Source organism: Carcharhinus amblyrhynchos, chromosome 34, assembly GCF_965287045.1.
Source record: "Carcharhinus amblyrhynchos chromosome 34, sCarAmb.v2.hapA, whole genome shotgun sequence".
In the NCBI taxonomy this organism is placed as follows: domain Eukaryota; kingdom Metazoa; phylum Chordata; class Chondrichthyes; order Carcharhiniformes; family Carcharhinidae; genus Carcharhinus; species Carcharhinus amblyrhynchos.
This window is the reverse complement of record NC_137357.1, coordinates 316,412-339,756: the sequence shown is the minus strand read 5'-3', so window position 1 is coordinate 339,756 and position 23,345 is coordinate 316,412. Positions and strand designations below refer to the sequence as shown.

Sequence of the window (23,345 nt, the reverse complement as noted above, 5' to 3'; positions counted from 1 at the left end):
AACAAATTTATCCCTTGTCTCCATGAGCAGTCTAGGAAAAATGCCATCAGGCCCTGGGGATGTGTCAGTTTTAATATTCCCTAAAACAATCTAACACTTCCTCCCTTGTAATGAAGAGTTTCTCCGGTGGGTCAGCAACTCCCCCCAAGACACTCCCAGACAACAAGTCCCTCTACTTTGTGAATACTGACGCAAAGTACTCATTCAAGATCTCTCCTATTCCCTTGGGCACTAAACATAATTTCCCTCCTTCTCCCGGTGGCTCTCCATGAGTTGGCAACAGTCCATTCAGTCACCGGAAATTGGCTTCTGGTCCATTTTGCATTTTGATGTGCTTAATTCGAAGTGCAATGTTGCTGTTTCGCTGACGTGGCCGACCATCAGCTGAGAGGAATTGCACACATGAATAACAAGGTACCATTTGCTGAATGACTCAGCCCTCTTATTGGATAAAGCTCTTGTCACTCAATGGGTTGAGCTCGCTGATAGATGTGGGCGCCATTAAGTCAGTGAGCAGAGCCTATGGTTAATTGCTCGCCTTTTTCTTCTATTAATTGAGTAATTGATGTAAAAAAAATGCTGAATTTGTGACTGGCGTTCTGAAATTGGACTGAGACATTGCATAGATAAATGTGTTTGTGCAGCAACTTAAATTGCACAGCATCAATCCAATGTATGAAAATGTATGTTCAGAATAGTTGTAGTCAATTCGATGTATCCCTGGAAATACATAATATAAGAAATGTATAACGAATCCCAGCCATAGGATTACGAAGGATCCAGAAATGGTGAAAAGCAAAATCACAGACTCTCTTCTGCACAAACTGGTTGAGAGAGTGATGAACTGTGAGCAGGTCATGAATGGCGAAGTCAGTTCAGGTGCTCTGGGGAATAAGCAGAGAGAGGCAGCAGCCCATGTGTGGAACAAGGCTTTCATGCAAAATGGGGGTGGAATTTCTTGTTGAGCACATTGTCAAATATGCGTTTGGGGAACGTCTGTGGAAAATGTCGGGGTTGAAATATTTTAGATCACCCATGGGTCCTAAACCTCCGGAGAGCTACATCGTAATAAAATGCCAATCATTTGCCATTTTTCCATAGCAGCTCTCCAGGTTCTGACCTACACAGGTGAGGACGCTGGACATATTAAATAAAAAAAAACACCTCAAATTCTCACCATCTTCAAATACCAATCCAAGGCACCCGGGACAGGTACATTACGCATTGAAATGCAGTGAAAGACTACATCTCGGCTGACCCATGAAAGAAGTTCAGAGAATGAACAGCATTGGCTCACACAAAGTGCAATACTTCCTCCAATGCGAGCCCCCAAAGGAAGCATCTGTCTCTGACATGGGAGGGCAATTTTGTATTTTCCATCTACGCCCATGTGCAGTTATATCATCACCAAGCACCCTTGATACTTCGGATATCTGAAAAACTCTGTCATTAGACAAATGATTTTCCGTTTCTCTGGTTGCATGTTAAAACATTGTAGCATTTGATTTACCTCATGTAAAATGCTGATATTTCATCTGATTCATGCTGTGTCTCCTCATTCATCACTGTACAAAAAATAGAGCTGCCATAGAAACTGATGTGGCAATTTAGCTTCGTGTCCACTTATTACTTCACCAGCTGCATGATGAATCCGGTGTGGACATTGAAACTTCAGGAAAGAGGGAATTTGCACCTCGTAAAGGTTTCTTCCTTAAATATCACAAATGTGCCTACACTGTAATTAGTAAAAGACAGATTGCCCAGATATATCTTCTGTATTACCCAATTTCCCCAATGCAGATCGAAGACACTACATTATCCGTTTTAACTGGTATTATCCTCCTTCTTCTGTTTCCTTGATAAAACATCCCTTCCCAAGTATACATGATCGTTGCTCACTTCCCTGCATGACAGGTGTTTAAACATGTTTCCCCAATGTACCGGCTGTGTCGACTCATGTTACAACGTACAAGCGATATGACCCTATTGCCCAATGCGCTGGTATGTGATCCCATTCCCCAATGAAACTTGTGTATCATAGATTACAGTCGATATAAGCTTACAGAGCAGAAGGTGAATGTTCAGTTCATCAAGTTCACACTGACAGGACTCTATCCCCGTAACCCCACACATTTACCCCAGTGTGCTCTAACCTATGCATCCCGGGACAATCATGGCCAAGGATTCTTCACCGCACAGGATCTTCAACCGATGCTATAAACTAGATACATCGATGACATTTTCTTCCTTTGGACTCATGGTGAACAATCACTAAAACAACTATATGATGACATCAACAAGTTCTACCCCGCCATCAGACTCACCATGGACTATTCTCCAGAATCGGTTGCATTCTTGGACACACACATCTCCATCAAGGATGGTCACCTCAGCACCTCACTGTACCGCAAGCCCACAGACAATCTCTCAATGCTCCACTTCTCCAGTTTCCACCCTAAACACATTAAAGAAGCCATTCCCTATGGACAAACCCTCGGGAGACAAAGGATTTGTTCAGATGAGGAGCATCGTGACAGATACCTCCAGATGCTGAAAGATGCCTTCATAAGCACAGGATATGGCGCTCGACTCATCAATCGGCAGTTCCGACGCGCCACAGCAAAAAAAGGCACCGACCTCCTCAGAAGACAAACATGGGACAAGATGGACAGAGTACCCTTCGTCGTCCAGTACTTCCCTGGAGCGGAGAAGCTGCAACATCTTCTCCAGAGTCTTCAACATGTCATTGATGAAGATGAACATCTCGCCAGGACCATCCCCTCACACTCACTTCTTGCCTTCAGACAACCACACAACCTCAAACAGACCATTGCTCACAGCAAACTACCCAGCCTTCAGGAGAAGAGTGACCACACATCCCTGCCACAGCAACCTCTGCAAGACGTGCCGGATCATCGACATGGATGCCATCATCACACATGAGAATACCATTCACCAGGTACACAGTACACACTCTTGCAACTCGGCCAACATTGTCTCCCTGATACGTTGCAAGAAACTATGTCCCGAAGCATGGTACATTGGGGAGACCATGCAGATGCTACGACAACGGATGAATGAACACCGCTCAACAATCACCAGGCAAGACTGTTCCCTTCCTGTTGGGGAACACTTCAGTGGTCACGGGCATTCAGACTCTGACCTTCGGGTAACCATTCTCCAAGGCGGCCTTCACGACCCACGACAGCACAGAGTCGCTGAGCAGAGACTGATAGCCAAGTTCTACACACATGAGGACGGTCTCAACAGGGATCTTGGGTTCATGTCGCACTAGCTGTAACCCCCGTGACTTGCCTGGGTTAGCAAAACCTGACTTACTGTACTGTTTGAAGACAATACACATCTCTTTAACCTGTGATCAGTGCTCCTTCCACACACATTGTCAGCCACTTTAGGACTTGAACAGCAGGTTGGGTGTAAAGATTCGCATTCTGTTCAGTAATCTGTAAACTGTCTGTGCTTTATATATGCCCTGTCTGATGCCAGAACTCTCCATTCACCTGACGAAGAGGGAAACCTCGAAAGCTTGTGAGTTTACTATCAAATAAATCAGTTGGACATAAGCCTGGTGTTGTCAGACCTTTTACCTCGCCTAAGCCCAGTGAGCCAAAACCCTTATACCTCTCACTCTGCTCCCACCTCACTCCGCTGCCCGCTGTCTACTATTGCCTTCTTTTTATACCCCATCCCGCTCTCCCTTCCAGACTGCCCCCTCGGCTAACTTCCGCTACGGTAATAAAAAACAAACAAAATCCCCGCGAACCGGAAATACAGAGAAGAAGTTCCAAAGAAAATCAACCACTCATCACAGCCACCAGGTTCACTGCTCTGGAGAACAATATTTCGGGGACAAGAAAGAACTGGGGTTATGGAGGAAAGTCATTACCTGTTGGCCAACTGTATATTCTACCGGCTGTACCCATTTATCGAAATATGCCTTGTTCTGTTTCTTTGGACTGTCAGAGGAAACTGGATTACCCGGAGGAAACCGATGCACAGACAGTGTAAACGTGCAAACGCCACACAAACTCCACACCCAAGGCCGGAGTTGATCCCGGGTCCCGGGGACGATCAGGCAGTTGTGCTCACCATTGTGCCACCGTGCTGCTCAGAGGGTACATAAGAACATAAGAAATAGGAGCAGGAGTAGGCCATCTGGCCCTTCGAGCCTGCCCCGCCATTCAATAAGATCATGGCTGATCTGTCGTGGCTCAGTTCCACTTTCCCGCCCTCTCCCCATAACCCTTAATCCCCTCTCCTATCAAAAACCCATCAACCCGCTTCTTAAAAATATTTAGCGAGGCAGCCTCCACCACTTCAACGGGCAGAGAATTCCAGAGATTCACCACCCTTTGAGTGAAGAAGTTCCTCCTCAACTCCGTTCTGAACCGCCCCCCCTTTATCTTGAGGCTGTGCCCCCTAGTCCTACTGTCTTTTTTGAGCGGGAAGAGTCTTTCCACCTCTATCCTATCCATCCCATTCATCATCTTATACGTCTCAATGAGATCTCCCCTCATTCTTCTAAACTCTAACGAGTACAAGCCTAGTTTATTCAGCCTCTCCTCATAGCTCAACCCCCTCAACTCCGGTATCAGCCTAGTAAACCTCCTCTGCACTCCCTCCAGGGCCAAAATATCCTTGCGCAGGTGCGGCGCCCAAAACTGCACACAGTACTCCAGCTGCGGCCTCACCAATGCCCTATACAGCTGCAGCAAGACCTCCCTACTTTTATATTCAATCCCCCTCGCTATGAAGGCCAGCATCCCATTCGCCTTCCTGACCACCTGCTGCACTTGCAGGCTGGGTTTTTGCGACTCATGCACAAGGACCGGAGCTTTTTTTTCCCATTTGAACACAAAATATTTAGGGTCAATCTGATTGAGGTGTACAAAATGATGAGGGACACAGACCGAGTGAATAAGGAGCATTTGTTCATTTAATTCAAGGATTAGCGCAAAGTGGACAAAGGTAAATGAGTAAATGAAAACTAATGGATTACGGGATATAAATTTTGAGAAAGTAAATTGAAAAGGAAACTTGGAAATCTGATTATCATCTTCACATATCCCGGAGCCCTCAGTGGTCCCGAATGCTCACGATAATGCTGGGATACAACATCCTGTTGTACTTAGTTTCTGGGGAAATGCTGTGGACCCTCCCCCTCACTTCAGCGACAATCTAGATGACAGTAAATGAAGATAACGGACACAAAACATTTATTTATCTGTTCTAATCTTTATTTAATGGCATAAGAAGGAAAGTTGTTCCAAAATTATTTTCAAATGCACTTGACAAAAATTGCATCAAATTTTGAATCATATTAGTGGCTCCGTTCCACAATGCAATGTAATGTAACAGCTTTAATATGGACAGTGTAATGTTCAAAACACATTCTAAGTTGTTTTTCACTGTTCATTGAACGGAACGTTTCCTTTATCACGCAAAACGAAGGGAAGAATAATAATTCACCAAACACAACATGAAGTAATGGCCAATTAATTTTAAACAAAAGCAACATTTATATCTGGAGTGACAGCATATTCAACATGGCGATATTTGTGGAAAAGTGAAGGGGTCTCCCCTTTAATTTAAGTCATATGTCTGAGGACGTCACATCCTGAATTTGTTGATGACGGTGATCTGAAACGGTAAAAGAAAAATGAGTGAGAATTACAACCATTTCCACAATCAGGTCAACACTTCACAAGTACTTGTATTATATCCCAGTTCAACTGGCAGTTTCTTTCTATCAAATACACACTGCACATTCCCTCTGATAGTTTCAGTGTAATGTACCACTGAAAATACTGCAGGAAATCACGAAGCAGAAGCCATGTGGGACAGGTCACATCCCTACATTGCGGCATTCCCATTGGAAAATCTCATAAAATACGGTTTAACACTACAGTGTATACTTCGGAGATGAATGGTCACTCTCCACTTGTGGTTACGAGTCCTTGCTTAAGCTACAGACAACATTATTTTCCATAGCTGTTGTCAAAGGAACGCATAAGACGGGATCAATGCGGATCTCCTGAGTACTGTGGCGGGAAAGAAACTTTTCGTGAAATTTGGGCATCAAGTATCTGCTTTGTTTAATACAATTCGCTGCAGGAACTCAAACCAAATGCCAAATTATTATTTGATTGACTGGAATTCACTTCAAACCAGAGCGTTTATATTCCACACAAGAGGGCGGGAGGCTGCAGTAATATTCGGAAGTGATAATCAACTCAGAATGTTCTCTCAGCATTGGGATTCCATGAAGGACATCAGAAAGTGACGGGGATTTCCTGGTAATATCCATGAAATTCTAACTTTCAACCTGAAGTCAAGTGCGTTCCTTAAATTAGTGATCTAATAAACATTGCACTTTTGATTGGATTAATTTTAAACGCAGATTGAAAACAAGTTTTCACAGCCCCTCAGCTGGAGCTAGTTCATTAGAAAGCAGGATTAATGTAGCTTCAGAAGCTATGGGTCAAAAACAGAAAACTCCTTCACTGTGACCTTGTCTGGCCTCCTGAAACATGGAGTCACAAGGACTGAGCTTGATGGAATGATGTAATTTAATTTAAAGGTTCATTTCAATCCAAATGTCTAATATAAAGGGTAATTTAAATCTAAATGATGATTACAGGCATGCGGGAATAATTTTAGGAGGAAAGTCTAAATAGTTTGGCGCTACGTGCATTTGGTATTCAGAAGAATGAGAGGTGATCTCATTGAAACATAGGATTGTAATGGGGATTGACAGGGTAAACGCTGAGAGGATGCCGTCCCCATTAAAGATTCTAGCGCCAGGCTGAGGCGTCTCAGCATTAAGGGACACCAACATAAGACTGAAATTTGCAGGATTTTCTCCTCTGAGTGGGTGGTGAATCTTGGCACAGAGAGCTGTGGAAACAGAGTCCTTGTGCACAGTTAAGGCTGAGATAGGCAGGTTGTTGATGAATAAATGAATCAAGGGTGACGGGGAAGAGAGTCAATGTGATGAATGTCTGATCACTCATGATCCGGTGAAGGGCGAACCAGGCTCGAGGGTCTGAACGGCCTAATTCTGTCGCAATTTCTTATCAAATTACTTTGTGCTGATCCCAATCGGCTTTCTACAAAGTGGAACAATTAATGATTTATCTCACCCAGAGTGCCGAGGTCACCGCTGGAACTTGTCAAAGTGAAGATACCGTCAGGGCTCCGGTTCAGCAGCAAGTGCCCACTCTGGGAGTCAATGGTTCCAGTCTCAGCGTCGTCATAGTCTGTCAAAGCAGGAGCTGAGAAAGGAATGTGTTTGGATTGAAATTATTTAGTAATAAAGGACAGTTAGAATCCTAATCTTAATTGCTTATTTCCACGGTAATTAAAACTCCATTGTGTTGTGGAGGTCCATGAATTTGAGCGGGCAGAATTATTGGGCTAATTTTTATCATAGTATTTTCAAGTTTAGTTGAAATTTACACCGTTCCCACTGTGTTACCGATCGCACTAACCCACACAAATTTCACAGCCAACAGGGGCCTCTCGGGAAATACACTGAACTTTTTTTTAAAAGACAAAGTCACTTATATTGCTGGGAATAATGATAAGAAATTCTTTCAGACTCAGGGTTTATGTTACTGATTATTCTGCAATCCCTGAGGTGCTCAGCACTGTCATTTCCTGCTGAACATGCAATAGTGCACACGTGTAGAGATTTCAGAGGCTATTTTTGATATTACAGAGTGGAAAGACCCGGAAGGAAATGGCAGGATGTGAACTTCGACCTACCCCGAATAGAGGAGGAATCCACTTCAGGATATTCTGATCCAGGATCCGTGTCTCCCAAACTGTAACTGGTGTAATATTCAACCTGATCGAAGGAGTCAATGCTTGAAGAAACTGGTAAGCACAAAATAATTGGCTAGTTGGCAAGTTGTTAATTCCGATGTGATCATGACAGAGAGTGATTCACACTCAGAATCGAGATCACAACAACTTCATCGTCTCTGTGGCAATGCCTTGCAATTTGGTCCTGGCAGCAATTTGGGAGAACAGTTTGCAGACTGACTGCAACGGTTCAAAATGAAGAACCAGCACCACCTTATTGGACAATCGGTGTTACTCTGGTTCCCAAATCTCCACTCCTTTAGGAGAGACAATGCGTGAGATATCAGAGAATAGGAAATTATGTTGGACAAAATCTATTTTGTCTGGGTCAGTTGGCCAGCTTTTCAGATCCAGAATTTCTTCACCCTGCCGCACTATCATCTCCAATGATGAAATATCTTAGAATCATAGAAATCCTACAGTACAGAAGGAGGCCATTCGGCCCATTGCGTCCGTATTGGCAACAATCCCACTCCGGCTTTATCCCCATAACTCCACATATTTACTTCTAATCCTTCCAGCCGACACTGCGGGGCAACTTAGCTTGGCCAATACACTTAACGCACACATCTTTGGACTTGGAAGCACCTGGAGAGAACCCAAGCAGACCCGCTGAAAACGTGCACATTCCACACACAGTGTCCCAAGCTGGGAATCGAACAGCGTTACCTGGAGCAAAAATTCAACAGTGCTCATCACTGCCGCCCTCGTGTTGAAAATACATCACAGAAGCTGCGGTCGAGACGCCAGAAAAGAGAATCAATCGGCTAAATAGGATCGCTTTTTTATTCTGTTCAGCCAATCGGATAGGTTTCCGCTGTCCTTACTGTTGACATCGTTATAAAGTGTTTTCCAACCTCTCCTGATCCCTGTATCGTTTTACTAAGATGTTGATCAGAACCCTACAACCCACTCAAAATGGCAACAAAGCAGTGTTCAATTGAATTGCACCTTCATTCTTATACTTCTTATGAGCACAACATAATGGGTCAACGCTGGAAATCAGGGAACAAAAAACAGAAAATGCCAAACAAATTCAGGTTTGGCATGAAATTCAGTCATTGGCACTCAAATGTTGGGCCTCGTCTCTCTCTCTCTCTCTCTCTCCAGATCTGTTGAGTTTTTCCAGCATTCTCCCCTCTTGTTTGTTTTAGAAATGAACTTTTGTGTTTGTTTTGGCTGCTGGTCAACTTTTCTATCTGCTTCGAATTATTTGTCCACCTTCATCTTTTTTGTCATTTTTATGAATTGTAGCATTTAATTTGTTCTTCTATGTAATACATAAAAATGTGTTTTACTCACTAAGTTTTCATTTATCATTAATTTCACTGAGTTTCATTTTCATATTCTATATCTGTTGTCGCAAGTTTATGTTTTCTTTTAATTCCATTGATTTTTTTTCTGTCCACAAAAAGTGCAATCAATTCAAAAATGTAGCTTTGGTTATTTAAGTTATATGTAAGTGGTCCCAGTATCTGATTCCTTGGAACACCAATTCTAATATTCTTCCGTCTATATTAATACATTTTACACCTCAATTTGATAGTTTTATTGCAGCCGGGTGATTTTTTTTTAATGCCGACCCCATGAATCCATGCACATGAAATAAAGACTTGCACAGGCTATTCATTACCAACCGGTTTCGAACACTTTACAGATAAAGAAGTACTTTTGAAATATCTAATCAAAGCATCCATATTTGCTTTTTACCAGGAGTCTGGAATTTCACTCTTTATGTTGAAAAGCTGTAATTCTGCCTTTGCTGGAATTTTGCTTTCTGTGAAAATGTATGGATGAAAATGTTCCAATGAGTTTTATGTTTTTAGTTCGTTTATGTTTCTACCTGTTCATGCCATTCCCGTTCACATCTTGTGAAGTCATGAAATTAAGTGTTAGTTTTGGTATAAATTGAAAAAAAAAGATAAATATTTCTCTCACTTCAGCATTGTTGACTGTTTGTAAAAACTATCCCTCGAAAATACCTGAAGTAAATTCTGAATTGACCATTTTATTTCTGTTTTGATTGAATATGTCTCTATTTTAATTAACACTCCATTATTCACGAATATAATAGTCCTCGTTTGTCAACTTAAGTATTTATATCATCTCCCACCTCCCCCCCCCCCCGCCCCCCACCTCCACCACCACTCAATTCCTCATCTCGCTTGGCTCAGTTCACTGTTTCACTGAAACTAACACATTTCCCCCATTGTTTTCTTTCCCCTTGTTTACATTGGCGATGGGTCTTTATACTTAATGGTTTGCATTTGTTTTTTCATTGTTCTTGTTGTATGTTTCTTCTTTGATTCGGTCCAAAAAAGGTATGAAAACTACACATTATTCCAAAAATAAACTATTATACTCCAGGCATTTTCCTAAATACTAATCTATCCGATAATTAGGCGCTTTGTATGCGGTCAGCAGTAATATATTGAATTGATTTACACATTCAATCAAATGCTTTACTTATTAGTTAGTAGATCAGACTTTGATATGTGCAAGGTACAAAGCAGCTGGAAATTGGAAGCAGTTACTCTACTCGTTACTTTTATAAAGAAGGCAAACATATTTTTGAACAATGATGAACATTGGTAATCTCATCAGCACTCGATTCCTCTGAAGATATAAAAAATAATCTGTCTCCGTTCGACATGAGGACGGTGAGGTTAATGCGTCTCTTGACTATGGTTAAAGCGGCTAAACATGAAGCAGCATTTTTGCAGTGTAGCTTGTTTGTGAAAAAAACAACAAACCTGAAGCACGGGACTGAGTGTGTAGCTGGTCGGGAGGAATATCATCTATTTCTTCATAAACGGCTTGGTATAAAGCGGAAGGTGGATCCAAACCACCCGCGACAGATTCTGTTGGATGAAGATCGGGGCAATTAGCATATTGTTCCATTGTGGGACTATATTTCTGTCCATGATTTTTATTGATTTCATATCTCACTCTATGTCGAGGTTACATTCAAACCAGGGTCCCGTGGAATGTATCTTGTTTCTCTGCGTTATCAATCCAGTGAGAATACCACTACCTCCATCACAAGGAACACTAAGGCATTTAGAGACCAATGAAGGTCAGCGGATAAGATATGGATCAAGAGAACTTGGTGCGAGTTCAGACATTTGCAGTAGTTTTAGTTCATCTGTTCAAAACTGATGGTACAGAAGGCAGAAATTCATCAGATTCCATGGCCATGTTTTAACATGGAGCAGGTCGGGAACCTGTCGTCAGAGCAGCGCCCCTCTATAGGAAACATGGCCGAACAGGAATATCTCCCGCTCTCCCCTCCTGGCATTGCTGCCTTGGATGGATTTTACCGGAAGTGGTAACACTTTGTTCGTATGAAGTCTTGGTTCCGAATGTGGAGCATCTGACTCAGAGAGCGGGACTTTCTTCACAATACCAGCGGCATAGGCCCTGTTATTTTAGTGAGAGAGGTTTGCTGGGATACAGTATTGGCGTTGAGAATTGTGAGCAATCAAACAATCACGTCTCAAAATGTGTCGAGTACTGTTAGAGAACTTGACACGTCAAAATGCTCAGTGTTGGCTTGCAACCAATTGTAAGTGGAAACAAAATGTCAGTTGCTAAATAATTAAGGAACACATTGGAACGGAGGAATTAGGAGTGAAATTGGACAATTCAAGCTGGTTCCACTGTTCTATATGATAACATAGTACCCTACATTGCAGAAACAGGTCCTTCGACCCATCGAGTCTGCACCAGCCACAATCCCACCCAGGCCCTATCCCCATACATTTACCGCTAATCCCTCTAACCGACACATCCCAGGTCAGTAAGGGGCAATTTTAGCATGACCAATCATCCTAACCCGCACATCTCTGGACTGTGGGAGGAAACCGGAGCACCCGGAGGAAACCCACGCAGACACGAAGAGAAAGTGCAAAGTCCACACAGACAGTGACCCGAGCCAGAATCGAACCCAGGACCCTGGAGCTGTGAAGCAGCAGTGCTACCCAGTGTGCTACCGTGCTGCCCCATGGTGATCATGGTTGATCTTATCCTGCTCCATTTGAGCTTTATCCAGCTGTCATTGAGACACGTATGTGTTTCTTTCTTGAATCTGCTGACTGATTCTGCCTCCCCCGCACTCTGGGCAATCTTCCCACGGGTTCACAACCCTCTGAGAGAATTTGTCCCTCACCTCAGATTTGGAACTCCTTCCTCTCACTCTAAGTTGATGAGCTGTTGTTGTAGACTCTCCAGCAAAGGGGAATATCTGTTCAACATCCACCTCATCAATCCCTTTAGCACCTTATCTACCTCAGTCAGATTCGCACCCCCCCCCCCCAAATTATTTTAAGCTCCAGTGAGTCGAAGCCCACGGTATTCAAATGGCCGTCGTATGGTAGGCTTTTCTTCCCTGGAATCAATATGATGAACAACCGACGAACTGCCTCCAGTGTCAGCACATCCGTCATCAGGTGTAGAGAATAAATCTGGACACAATATTCCAGGTGTAGTCTCACCACGGCTTTATCCAGTGCTAACAACATTTCTTTATATTTGAAATCCTGTCCTTTTGCAATAAATGCCAATATTCAATTTGCCTTCCTTATTAAACATTGCTCTTGGACATTTACGTTCTGTTATTCATACACAAGGATACCCAGATCCCTCTGTACTGACACACTTTGAATATGCTTCCCAGAAAAATAATCATTTAACTTTTTTTTCTGGACAAAATGGATGGCCACGCAGGCATCCACATTCAGCTCCATTTGCCACATTCTGGCCCATTCTCCAAGCCTGTCAATATTCATCTTTAAACCCTCTAAACTCATGGGTGCCTGCTTTCCCAGTCAACTTCAGATCATCCGCGAATCTTACAATGTTGCACTCTTGCCCGAATCACATGTCGTTATGTCGGTTGTAAATAATAGAGAACTGAATCTTGCGTCATCCCTCGTTTTACATTTCCCTCACTCCCCACCCTATGCTTTCTCTCTCTCAACTAGTCCCCTATCCGAGCAAATATTCTGTGCCCAGCACCTGGGATTTAAAATTCTTGTCTAATATTTTCCCGAACCCCGATACGCCAATTCCACGTGATTCTCATCGATCACCTGTCTGCTAAATCCTCAAAAAATCTAGCAAGTTTGTCAAACACAACCTGTCCTTCATGAAAATCGTGCGGACCCCGGTGAATTTCGTTTTGTTTTCCATTTATTAGTTATCTCCTGCCTAATGACTGACTCCAGCAACTTCCCACCACTGAGGTCAAAGGAAGTGGTCTATAGTTTGCCACTTTTTGAGTTTTTTTTTTGAATAAGGGTTTCATATTGATGTGTTTCCAATCTATTGGCATCTTTCCTGAACCGAGGAAAAAATGCCATAATATTTCTAATTCACCCACTATCTCTGTTGCCATCTCCTTTAATACTAGAGAATTCAGATCATCAGAGTTCAATTTGATGAATTTAACTTCTTAATCTGTTGCATCAATAATAAATCCCATTTCGTATCTTATAAACTGGTGGATGGAGCAGGAATATAATTGTAGATAACTCCCTTACTTATGTATAGTATTTTACTGTTTCTCATGTGGCTTGAAATAGATTACTGACCAATAATCAGTTAATTTGTTTTTGAAATTTATTCAAGTCATTCTATGTAAATCGGCAGAGAAGCCCCTCTGATGGATGAAGCAACATCCATGACTCAGCGTGGGTTCAGGGATATGATTCGGGCCTTACCTTTTATTGATGATCTTCTCTGCATTACTGCCAAAAGGGCGATTAACTCACAGATCAACAGGACACCGAGTGATACGCAGATCACCAGAGGGATGGAGGTGCTTTCATCGTCATTTCCTTGATGAAAGATTCAAGGAAGTTTGTGAGATAAAGTGTCCACAATGTTTTAAATGCTTACATGATTATCAAACACTCAGACTGTCGGTAGAAATTTACAAAAAAAGGCAATACAAATGTGTGACAACTATTAATCCTAATGTAAAATGAGCCGTAACAGTGATTGATATTTATTACTGAGACATACCTGAAGGTGTGGGCGGAACAGTCGGAGATAATTCCGGACCTGATGAAGATACGGTAAAAGGGAGACAATTATTTGCATTGTTGGTCAGAAAGACATTTAAAAACATTAATTAACTTCAGCAAAAATGGGCCGAACAACGTCACACAGTCCCAAACCACACCGCTCAATTGGACACTTACCGGAACAAATCACACTGGCATCTTCCTTGTGATCACAGTTAGTTTGAGTGAATGATGAAGAGGAGCAGTCAAGTAGAAAGGATTCCCTTCCGGTACACATCACCTCATCCAGCCAGATAGTACCGTTACCCTGCCCAAACGCGGCCCCTCCTGTGGCCTCGAGAGCAGAGCCACAGCCCAGCTGTCTGCAGACAACATTGGCATCGTTCATATCCCAGGAATCATCACACACCGTGCCCCAGGCTCCATTACACCATATCTCCACTCTCCCGGAGCAGTTGTTGTTACCTCCAGCCAAGCGCAAACTTTGTCCTGAATCTGTCAAAGATAATAAATAAATTATCAATCTTGATGTAGCACAAGAGAGGAATACAATCAGATAGCTGGTTTATTAAAGTTGGGAAAACACCTGATTCTCGCTTGCAGCTGTTCACAGATCCCCGCTGTTGCTTTGGTTTGTCTCCCCCTGTTGATAAGACAAACATGTTGACTCCATGAGCTCCAGCAATATTTCACCTGTAAGCAGAATGATTGAATTTGTTACCTGAACAAACGACACCTGCATCTTCCCAATGATAACAGTTGTGTTGACCCCACGGATCTGCCTGGCACTGCCAAAGGGTGGACTCGTGTGAAAGGCATTCCATCTCATCCAGCCAGATAGGCCCGGATCCTTCTCCGAATGAGCGAGCGTCATAGTCGATGTAAACGAGTATGCCACAACCTAACTGTTTACAGATCACTGATCCATCAACTCGATCGAACTTTTCAGAGCAAACTGTTCCCCAGGTCCCATTATAGAACACTTCCACTCGGCCCTCACAGCGATGCTTTCCCTCCACCAAACGCAACTCTTTGTGCTCTGTCAATCAAATCGTAAATAGTCACGTGATGCAATTATCCATTCTGTATCCAAGCACTGTGGATGTGTATTGAGTTCATGGTTTGCCTTAATTATTTCACAAAACGTCACTGAAAAAACAGATATAATCAAGAATAAGCAACAGTGAATTGTAATCGATATATTAGAACAATGAACCCAATTGATTTATTTGCAAAGCTGGCAGCAATGGTGGAATGGGCAATGTTTTAGATGCTCTGCGCGCGGATTACCAGCAGAGCATCAAAAAGTTCCAGAATGAAAGTCCACGAAAGACAATGGGAAACCAGGCAATCAGTGTAAAAGTAGGTTTTAAAAAGTCTGTGAAGTTTCTCGTTATGAAAGTAGCACAACTTCCGGTATGAGGCTCATGCTGCGGTCGCTGCTCGTTGGTAGTTACATAGACCAGCTGGACTTCGTAATCGCCCGTAACAAAATGTCTATTTTGGCAGCAAACTGGTTTATATAGTTAATACTAAAGAGGACTGCAAAATATGTATCAATGGCAGGATACACATGCCAATGACAAGTTAGTTTTCGCACTGCTCAGTGGAATGGGCGAATTTTGATGCGAAGTCTAAAGTGACAGCATGCTTCTTGAGAAATAAGTGATTACGTCAAATGTCTTTGCAAAATAATGTAGTTATCCGGAACATTTTACACATAAACTGATGAAATTTAAGGCTCGTGATCATAAGAGCCACTGATATTAATTGGAAAACGCATTTATGTTAGGAAATGTGGGATAAAGAAACGTAAGACAACACACCAAAAGTAGGATATAGAAATATTGTAGCGATAATGATGTCCGGAATAAATAACACAGAGAGGGATTTGACAGAAGACCATTGGTAAACGCCGTCCTTCGGTATATCAGGAACATATACATGAAACTTCTAATATAACTGAAGTTGGGACAGTTACCAGAGCACATGATCTTCACATCTTCTTCATGAGAGCAGTCGTGTTTACCCCACAATGCATGGGGACATTCCCAGAGAAATGATTCATTCCCGGAGCATTCCAGCTCATCCAACCAAATTAGGTTTGCGTTAGGTCCGGCCAAAGCAGGAAGAGGAAGCCGCAATGCATGTCCACAACCCAGCTGCTTGCAAACCACGTCAGTGTCAGTCAGATCCCAGGAATCATCACAAACTGAGCCCCAGATCCCATTGTGATAAATCTCCAGTCGGCCCGCACATCGGCTTTCACCGCCAGAGAGCCTTAACTGCTTGTGTTCTAATAGAATAATCAAAGAGACATATTATATTTCTTAAACGTATTCATCTCGCTGTTAAATTCAAACTGTTGTGTAATACGCAGCGAAATTAAAAACAGTTTTAACTGCTGTCGACAGGGGCATTAATCTACGCTCTAGAAAAGAAAACGTTTCTGTTAAATGCTAAAATAAATGATGTAGAGTTTAGAAATCTTCGAGATATTCATATTCCCAACGATAATATAACCCGACCGTTTTGGATTTGGATCTGACCCACTCATGCTGCTGGTTTTGCTTCATCTAAATTATATAATTGTGGTAATTAGTTGTTCCACGCAGAATGTTTTAAGCCGACATTCGATTCTTTGTTTTTTCACTGACTCATTTTGCCATGAAAACTTCATCAGATGTTTCACCAGTTCACACATGTATGTAGGAACAAATCAGAAATACTGTAAGTATGCGAGTAGGCTGGCAGCGATTGACCTTTCAGGGAGTGACCTTTCCTGAGAACTCACACAAGTTGCTGCTAAAATGGTCAAATGTTCCTTGTTATCTCAAGAATGCAGGTTTCCAATCTACCCTGATGGCCGTCCCTCCAAAACACGGGGATGCAATCGAAACATTTCTCAATGAGCCGTGCACATTCCACTTTCCAGGAGCGACCAGCGTACACACAACGCCACACAAACACCCCCTCCCTCCCCAATCCCCTCCTTTTCCCCCTTCCTGACCAACAGCACCACCAACCCTGGCAAACTGATCTGCATTGGATTCTCTCCTGCCAGTACAAACTAGCTTCAAAATGTCATGGTCATGTTTATAGATATCTATGCTCTCCACTGCTGCTCACCGTTTGGTCCCTACCCCTAGCAATCATAACAATCAGCCTCCATGAGTCTAATCCACGCAGTAGCACTGCTGCTTCACAATGCCAGTGACTTGGGTTTGATTCCTGGCTTGAGTTGCTGTGTGTGTGGATTGTGTACATTCCGCTTGTGTCTGCGTGGGATCCCTCTGTGTACCTCTCACATTCAGAAAGACGTGCATTGTCCCGAGCAGGCGGCGGACTGTGGGGACTCGGAGAACTTAACTGTAACTTAATTGCAGTGTTAATGTATGTTTGACCTGTTTCTAATAAATTAACTTTAACTCAGACTATGGCTTCCCTTCCCATCTGACACTTTATGCAGCAAACTTTTCTTCATGCTTATTCAACAGTCGTTGTGTTATTGACTGGGACACAAGATTACAATTCCCTTCTTAAACGCGACCCTCCCTTCGCTGTGCTGTTAAAACCCACCCCACAGATCAACGCGTCAGCCCCCATTGCCGATACTGTCTTTAGCTGTGCTGTCTCAATTTACTGAAGGGAATTACCTAGAGATTTATAAAGTTGTTAACTGATTTTATTAAATTGTTGCTGTCATCATATTGCAAACTATTATGTTTTATATTTTTCTTCCCAGAGCGTCTTGTCCTGCATCCCAGCACCAGTGTCAAATATCTCACGGACGTGTTCCCGAAGAGGAAGTGAAGAATATTCCCCTTCACCAAGATTACATTTTGCCCTTTTCGATTCTGGAAAAGTGACCTGTTTACTCACCTGAGCACAGAACCCCTACGCCGATGCTGTCACTGCGATGCAGGTTCAATGTGAATGTGCTGCACTTCCGGAGATGCGATTCGTTTCCTTCACACCGGACATCATTCACCCACACAGGCCCTTCACCCTCTCCGTACTTTGAATTGTTATAGGCGGTTACCGCTTCGCCGCAGCCCAGCTGTCTACAGGTCACATTAGCGTCATTCAGATCCCAGAGGCTGTCCTGCACTCTGCCCCAGCTGTGGTTGTAGTAAATCTCCACTCGCCCATCACACCGACTTCCCCCATTCATCAACCTCAGTGACCAGTTTTCATCTAGGGATATAAAGACATGGATAACAGTGGTTACAGTGCAGCAAATTATATCAAATTGATATTATTTCCCTCCAGAGCAGCTCCCCTGGTGCAGGGGTGAAGGATGTGATGAGAGGCTGCTCAGCACAGTCAGACAGGAGGCTGAACACCCAGCGTGCCTGCTCTGAATCTGAAGCAAATACATTGATAGGGAGATAGATAGATAATAAATGTTTATGGAATTCGAGGATGGGCCAACATTTGGGCAGTCAAATATAGAAATATCCTCTTTAATCCCAGCACCACTTGTTCTCATTATCTTGATTGAGGGACTCACCCGTGCAGACGACACTGGCGTCATTTCCATGTGAGCAGTTAAACTCTTCCACGGATGAAACCGGACACTCCCACAACCAGGATTCATTCCCGTGGCAGTTGTAGTTCTCCTTCCATATTGTCCCATTTCCCTTCCCAAAGGCTGCTCCTCTCAGGATTTTCTCTACCACCCCACACTGAAGATGCTCACAGACCACACTGGCGTCTTCTAAACCAAAGTGAACATCACAGAGCGCCCCCCAGTGTTCTCCATGCAGCACTTCCACCCGGCCGGAGCACCTGCCCTTTCCACCAACCAATCTCGGCCCAAGGTTTCCTGTTTCAGGAGTAAGCAAAGGCCCAAATAATTTATACATCGAAATTTGCAGAACACACGCCAGTTTATTTTTGTAAACGGGAAAACACACTTTATACTGGCATTCATAATCATTGCCCAATAATCATAAAAGATCACATGGAACTCATTAATACAATTTGTAATGCTTTTAGGAATGCGCTTCAACCCAAACAGAACAGTCCATGCTGAAGAGAAAAGCTAATGTGTCATTGGCAGAATAGACTGTTTTTCGGCCAGATCCAGTGTATATTTTAAATAAAATGCGCGTTGTTTCAGCATTGCATTTTGTTGCGATTATTAAAAAATCTTCTGGAGCAATAAGCTGACCATAAAATTGTAAGTGTACCTCCAAAATCAGACAGAATCTCGGACCGGCTAATTCAGAAAATATAAGTCTTCCGAAAAATTACTGTATTGTTCTGGAAGTTCCGCCCACCATTGACACGTTATCCATGCTTTGAAATCTCCTCCAGACATTAGCACATTTTTTTTCCACCTGAACAGCTGGATGGAAATCGTACCCGTGTGATGCCTTTACTGAGCTCATTCAAGTCTGCACTCACCGGAACAGATCACTCTGACGTCGTTCCTGTGGATGCACTCGGACCGATTTACACGAACAAGGGGACAGTCTATCAGGCTTGTCTCGCTGCCATCACATTCAAATCTATCGTTCCATATAAGTCCAGCGCCCTCCCCAAAATAAGCGCCACTTCTAATGGAAACGGCCACTCCACACTGCAGCTCAGCACAGATCACTGTGGCGGTATTCCAATCCAAGTCAAGGTCACACACTGTACCAGATTCTATACCGTTATGGATCTCCAATCTGCCGGAACATGGGACATGTCCGGATACGAGTTTTGGAAATCTGTGGGCTGAACATCAACAAATCACAAAACACTAATTATTATCAAAAGGTATTTACACGCGTTTAATTAGATTGTATCATGGCTGGTTCTGAATGCTGTTCCCCTCAGTTACCTCCTTATCTAAAAGTGGAATTGTCGAGTCAAAAACATGGGATACGACCTGGATTAAATCCTCTGTCGGTGATACTCAACGGGCTGAATGCCCTTCTTCTGCAATAAGAAGTTCTATAACTAAAGATTTTTCATCAAGTTCAATAGGTGTCAACTGTTACTCTCTCCAGAAGCCGAATTCATTCTTACAGCGATTCCCCTGGAACACTCAAAAACATAGAACATTGAACATAGAACATAGAACATTACAGCGCAGAACAGGCCCTTCGGCCCACGATGTTGCGCCGACCAGTTACAAAAACAATGACCCACTAGCCTATACCAATCCCATTTCGTCCATAAACCTATCCAGAGATCTCTTAAACGCCCCCAAACTAGACGCATTTACAACTGCAGCAGGCAGGGCATTCCAATCCCTCACCACCCGCTGGGTAAAGAACCTACCCCTGACATCCGTCCTGTAGCTACCCCCGCTTAATTTAAAGCCATGCCCCCTCGTGCTAGCTTTCTCCATCCGAGGAAAAAGGCTATCACTATCCACCCTATCTAAACCTCTAATCATCTTATATGCTTCAATAAGATCCCCTCTTAGCCGCCTTCTTTCCAACGAAAACAACCCTAGATCCCTCAGTCTCTCCTCATAGGACCTCCCCTCCATACCAGGCAACATCCTAGTAAACCTCCTCTGCACCCTCTCCAACGCCTCCACATCCTTCTTGTAATGCGGGGACCAGAACTGCACACAGTACTCCAAGTGCGGCCGCACTAGAGTAGTGTACAGTTGCAACATTACACTGCGACTCCTAAATTCAATCCCCCTACCAATAAACGCCAAGACACCGTACGCCTTCTTGACAACCTTATCTACTTGATTCCCAACTTTCAGGGATCTATGTACACACACACCTAGATCCCTCTGTTCATCCACACTATTCAAAGTCCTCCCGTTAGCCCTATACTCGACACATCTGTTGCTCCTACCAAAGTGAATTACCTCACACTTCTCCACATTAAATTCCATCCGCCACCTCTCGGCCCAGCTCTGCAACCTATCTAAGTCTCCCTGCAGACTATGACACCCTTCCTCACAATCTACCACACCTCCAATTTTGGTGTCATCAGCAAATTTACTAATCCACCCAACTATACCCTCATCCAGATCATTAATAAAAATTACAAACAACAGTGGCCCCAAAACAGATCCCTGAGGCACACCACTCGTAACTGCACTCCATGATGAATATTTACCATCCACCACCACCCTCTGTCTCCTATCTGATAGCCAATTCCTGATCCAACTTCCTAGATTACCCACAATCCCATACATCTGCATTTTCTGCAGAAGCCTACCATGGTGAACCTTATCGAACGCCTTACTAAAATCCATGTATACCACGTCAACTGCCTTACCCCCATCCACCTCTTTGGTCACCTTCTCAAAAAACTCAATAAGGTTAGTAAGGCACGACCTACCCGCTACAAAACCATGCTGACTATTTCTAATCAATTCATTACACTCCAAATAACTATAAATCCTATCCCTAATAATTTTTTCTAAAACCTTGCCCACGACAGAAGTAAGACTCACCGGTCTATAATTCCCGGCAAAGTCTCTGTTCCCCTTCTTAAACAATGGGACAACATTCGCTATCCTCCAATCCTCCGGGACTACACCAGAGACCAATGACGACCTGAAGATCTGAGCCAGAGGCTCTGCAATCACCTCTCTAGCCTCCCAGAGAATCCTAGGGTAGATCCCATCCGGACCAGGGGACTTATCTATTTTCAGCCCCTCAAGAATTTCCAGCACATCCTCTTTATCAACCGTAATACTGTCTATTTTACACCCCTGCAACCCAATGTCCTCCTCAGCTATATTCATGTCCCCCTGCGTGAACACCGAAGAGAAATATTGGTTCAATACTTCTCCAATCTCCTCCGGTTCCACACACAACTTCCCCCTGCTGTCTGTAACTGGCCCTAATCTTGCCCTGACCAACCTTCTGTTCTTGACATACCTATAGAACGCCTTAGGATTCTCCTTAATCCTATCAGCCAAAGTCTTCTCATGTCCTCTTTTAGCCCTTCTCAACTCACTCTTCAACTCCCTCCTAGCCAATCTAAAGCTTTCTAGTGCACTATCTGAGCCCTCCAATCTCATCCGAACATAAGCCTCCTTTTTCTTTTTAACCATCGACTCAACTCTTTTAGTGCACCACGGTTCCCTAGATCTACCAAATCCACCATGCCTGACAGGGACATACCTATCAAGGACTCGCAGTAGCTGCTCCTTGAAAAAACTCCACATTTCAGACGTTCCCAGTCCCTGTAATCCCCTAATCCAATCCATGCTTCCTAATTCACTCCTGATAGCCTCATAATCACCCTTACCCCAGCTAAAATTGCTGACCCGAGGTTCATGCCTATCTCTTCCCATCACTAAGGTGAACGTAACCGAATTGTGGTCACTATCACCAAAATGCACACCAACTTCCAAGTCTAGCACCTGGTCTGGCTCATTTCCCAGCACCAAATCCAATATAACCTCACCTCTAGTTGGCCTGTCTACATACTGAGACAAAAAACCTTCCTGCACGCTTTGTACAAACACTGACCCCTCTAGCGAGCTAGAACTATAGCAACTCCAATCAATATTCGTAAAGTTAAAGTCCCCCATAACAATTACCCTATTACTTTCACTCCTAACCAGGATTGTCTCCGCAATCCTTTCCTCAACCTCTCTAGAACTTTTAGGAGGTCTATAAAAGACTCCCAACAGGGTGACCTCTCCTCTCCTATTTCTAATCTCCGCCCATACTACCTCAACTGACAAGTCCTCATCAAACTTTCTCTCCGACACTGTGATACAGTCCTTGACTAGCAATGCTACCCCACCCCCCCTTCTACCTTCTTCTCTACTCCGACTAAAGCATTTGTACCCCGGAACCTGCAACATCCATTCCTGACCCTGCTCTATCCATGTCTCAGAAATGGCCACAACATCAAAGTCCCAGGTACTGATCCACGCTGCAAGTTCATCCACTTTATTGCGAATACTCCTCGCATTAAAGTACACGCATTTCAAACCCTGCTCCGCCCCATCCCCACTATGCCGTGCCTTGCATTCCCCAACTATGCCCCCCTCACTTTCACCCCCTTTCCTCACTATCCCTCCCCCCCTCCGAATCAGTTTAAACCTTCCTGCATCGCTTTTGCAAATTTACCCCCCAGGATATTGATTCCCCTCTGGTTCAGGTGTAGACCATCCCTCTTATAGAGGTCCCACCTTCCCCAGAATGAGCCCCAATTGCTCAAGTACCTGAACCCCTCCCTCCTGCACCATCCCCTCAGCCACGAGTTCAAACTTTCCCTCTCCCTATTCCTCTCTAAACTATCCCGTGGCACAGGCAAGAGTCCAGATATAACTACTCTTTCTGACTTCGCCTTTAGTTTCCACCCCAACTCCATAAATCTTTGCTTAATATCCCCTTCCCTTAATCTCCCTATGTCATGTGTCCCCACATGAACTATAACTTGGGGTTGATCTCCCTCTCCCCTAAGAGTCCTGAATACTCTGTCCGATACATCGTGGACCCCAGC

The 23,345-nt window shown here is 43.6% G+C and overlaps 2 protein-coding genes across 2 annotated transcripts in view; one reads left to right on the top strand and one right to left on the bottom strand.

Moving 5' to 3' along the window:
* LOC145361219 (scavenger receptor cysteine-rich type 1 protein M130-like) overlaps window positions 1-23,345 on the top strand; it is a 237,407-nt gene that overhangs the window by 107,961 nt on the left and 106,101 nt on the right. The gene's annotated exons all lie outside the window — the stretch shown is intronic.
* On the bottom strand, window positions 5,615-23,332 carry LOC145361424 (scavenger receptor cysteine-rich domain-containing protein DMBT1-like). The gene is made up of 12 exons (XM_080217165.1): window positions 23,319-23,332; window positions 19,326-19,591; window positions 18,427-18,633; window positions 17,796-18,110; window positions 15,895-16,209; window positions 14,635-14,952; window positions 14,091-14,408; window positions 13,912-13,950; window positions 10,641-10,748; window positions 7,789-7,899; window positions 7,164-7,295; window positions 5,615-5,661 (listed from the first exon to the last, which is right to left on the bottom strand). Exons 1-12 carry the CDS (start codon window positions 23,330-23,332, stop codon window positions 5,615-5,617), a joined length of 2,190 nt encoding a protein of 729 aa, XP_080073291.1.